We start from the raw sequence: 2,555 nt of genomic DNA on the forward strand, positions 1-2,555 counted from the left end.
CGTTACCTCGCCAACTCTTTGCGGAGCTCTGCAGCGCAAAGAGTTGGCGAGGTAACGGAGAGGGAAGCACCGCCGGGGCGTGCTGTCAACGAAGAGCGAAAGCCGGCGCGGAACGCGATGTGCTGACGTCCTCAGGATGGCACCAGTCGCAGTTAAATTCCAAAGACAGTGACGGCTCAGTCCACGCGAAGAAGTCTACGTGTCCGAATGCAGCGACAGAGCTGCATGCCGGAGCCGGAAGGCTGCCTGAGAAGGCAGGCAGTCCTGTTGCTGTCAGCTGTCGGGGCGTCGCGGGAGGCCCGAAGAAGGCGAGACGAAAGACTCCTCTGGCTGATATGATGGAGATAGTTGACGGGCCGGCACCAAAGATTGCCTTAAGCGGCGACACCACGGGAAGGAGGCTCTCTCTGGGGGGGAACAAAACACCTTGGCCGAGGTCCGGGAATGCGACAACTGGGGCGTGCGGCGTGGCGACAGAAACATGGGCAACTGACACGGAACAGCGGCAGCCGATCAGTGATCCCCACGGTGGACCCCCGCCGGAGACGCCACCGCACGACCTGTCGCCCTCAGAACCCGCCACCTCCCTGACTTCGGAATGCCGCTGTCCCTCGGGGTCTGAACCGCCCGAGGCTGGTTGCCACCCTGGTACCTTCAGTACCCGAAGCACTCTCATCCGCAGCTCTACTGCATCGTCGCTCGCTGGCCTGTCGGACGGCTTACCCGGCCTGGCTTCCGACGCACCGCACGCCCCGGCAAGCTCGCCAGATCTTTCAGCTTCAACCGACAAACCTGCTTTTACCGGTTCTCGGAAACCGAGTGCCGCCAGGAACAGGCCGGCAAGTAGCCGGGTAGCGATGGCGTCTAGAGGTGTGTCGCCCCTCAGTCTTCAGCAGTCTGAAACAGCCTCTTTGGCTCATAATTCACACACGGAGACATGCTGTACAACTTTTGGAGTCGAGACAAGGAGTACGCCATCTAGAGACCAGACAACCATGACAGGGGCTACTAACCGGACAACCGCACTGGCCCAGTCTTCCGCAGTAGTAAGCAGGGCGTCGCCTTCTGGGCGCTCTCCAAAGTGGGACAGTAAGGTTTCGCGAAGCGTCGGCGGAGCAAATGGACCTCACCTGGCTATGGTCGAACCATCTGAAGCTTCCCCCGGCGCATCTTGTAGCCGGCAGCTGGCGGTAGGCACAGAAGACTGGACACGTGCTGCGCACGAGGCAGGGTTTCGCGCGAGATTGTTTACGGAAGAGTGCAGCGGGCTGCAGCACGCGTCCAAAGGGAAAGCCTGGCCAGCTGCTGGCCTAACTAGGGCAACCTGGATTAACACGCCCAGAAGCTCTGCCACAGGCCATGTCGGAATCACCCGAAGAACACTCCCAACAGCGCCTAGCCAGGAGGTGTCCCGGGCCGCAACTGGAAGTGAACCCGCGCGGTCCACTTTGGACAGGTGTCGGAGATCAGCCGAGTTCGGCGCCAGGCTTGCAGAGGAAAACAGGATGCAATCCGGCGTGGCAGCTGGATTTGCAGTCGAGCAAAGGGTAGAGGCATCCGGACGCACCACCGAAGCGCAGAGCCTGGCGCCTTATCTTGACGGCCCAACTATTGCCCGAGTAGTCTCGATGACGAACCAAGAACGTCTGAAGGATAGCCTGCAAGATCTTCGCCGAGCCAACGAAAGCTCGTTTTACAAGCAGGCGTACAGCCTTCCGCTCCGGAAAGAACTAGCGGAGACTGGACCATCGCAGCCGGAGCGAATGATAATTTGTCAGCAGCTGGGAGAAGCGCCATATTCATCGATAGTCCAACAGCAGCATGTGCCTCCTCAGGGTCAGCCGGTTGGGCAGACACTCCAGCACCAGAGCGGACAGCGACCACCACACGTGGAGACGCAGGCAGCACCGAGTGCCCAAGTCGATGACAAGTCGCGAAGTTCGCACGGTACCAGACATACCGTTCAGCCACTACAGCAACACCAGCGCGCCCAGGGCTCCCAGCCGCATGCCCACCAGTTTGAAAGGAGCGGAAAACAATGTTCGATGAACCAGAACGGGAACCTGGGGCTCACGCAGGTTGAGAAAGCCCGGCAGAGCGACAGCCAGGCAGTTCACGAACTGTCGCAGCAGTTTCAGAGCCAAAACCGCTGTCGCACACAGGATCAGTACCACACTAAACAGCGCGTCCACGGGAACGTACCGCAGCAGATGTGCTGGGGACGCTGTCCCTCGCAGTCTGCCAAGATGCCCCAACACGAGCTACTGCAAGGAAGTCGGCCGCTACCGCAAGTGCGCAGGCCATGCGCTCAGCCCTGCTCCCAGTCCTGCGCCCAGTCCCGACTGTCAGACGAAGTCCTCCCGCAGCCACCACCTGCAAGCGCAGCAGCGGGACAGCGAATCGCGCCAGTCCCAAAGCAAGGCCATCTCCAACTCCAGACGCCGGCGACGCGGTTGATCCACCCGGCTCCTCACCGAGCCACACTATCGCAAACGGGTTTATGGTCTCCTCAGCACCAGAACAACGCACCACTGTTCTCTGTGCACGATCCCGTA

At 60.6% G+C, this 2,555-nt stretch overlaps 1 protein-coding gene across 1 annotated transcript; it reads left to right on the plus strand.

The window, feature by feature from the left end:
* Positions 1-23: 23 nt before the first annotated feature.
* On the plus strand, positions 24-2,549 carry CSUI_008823 (uncharacterized protein; the record flags this gene model as incomplete). The annotated part of the gene is made up of 1 exon (XM_068068947.1): positions 24-2,549. A coding segment is annotated over one exon (2,526 nt), but the record flags the coding sequence as incomplete, so codon positions are not given.
* Between the last annotated feature and the right edge of the window lie 6 nt (positions 2,550-2,555).

This window comes from Cystoisospora suis (genome assembly GCF_002600585.1).
Source record: "Cystoisospora suis strain Wien I chromosome Unknown contig_5075, whole genome shotgun sequence".
Taxonomy (NCBI): Eukaryota; Apicomplexa; class Conoidasida; order Eucoccidiorida; family Sarcocystidae; genus Cystoisospora; species Cystoisospora suis.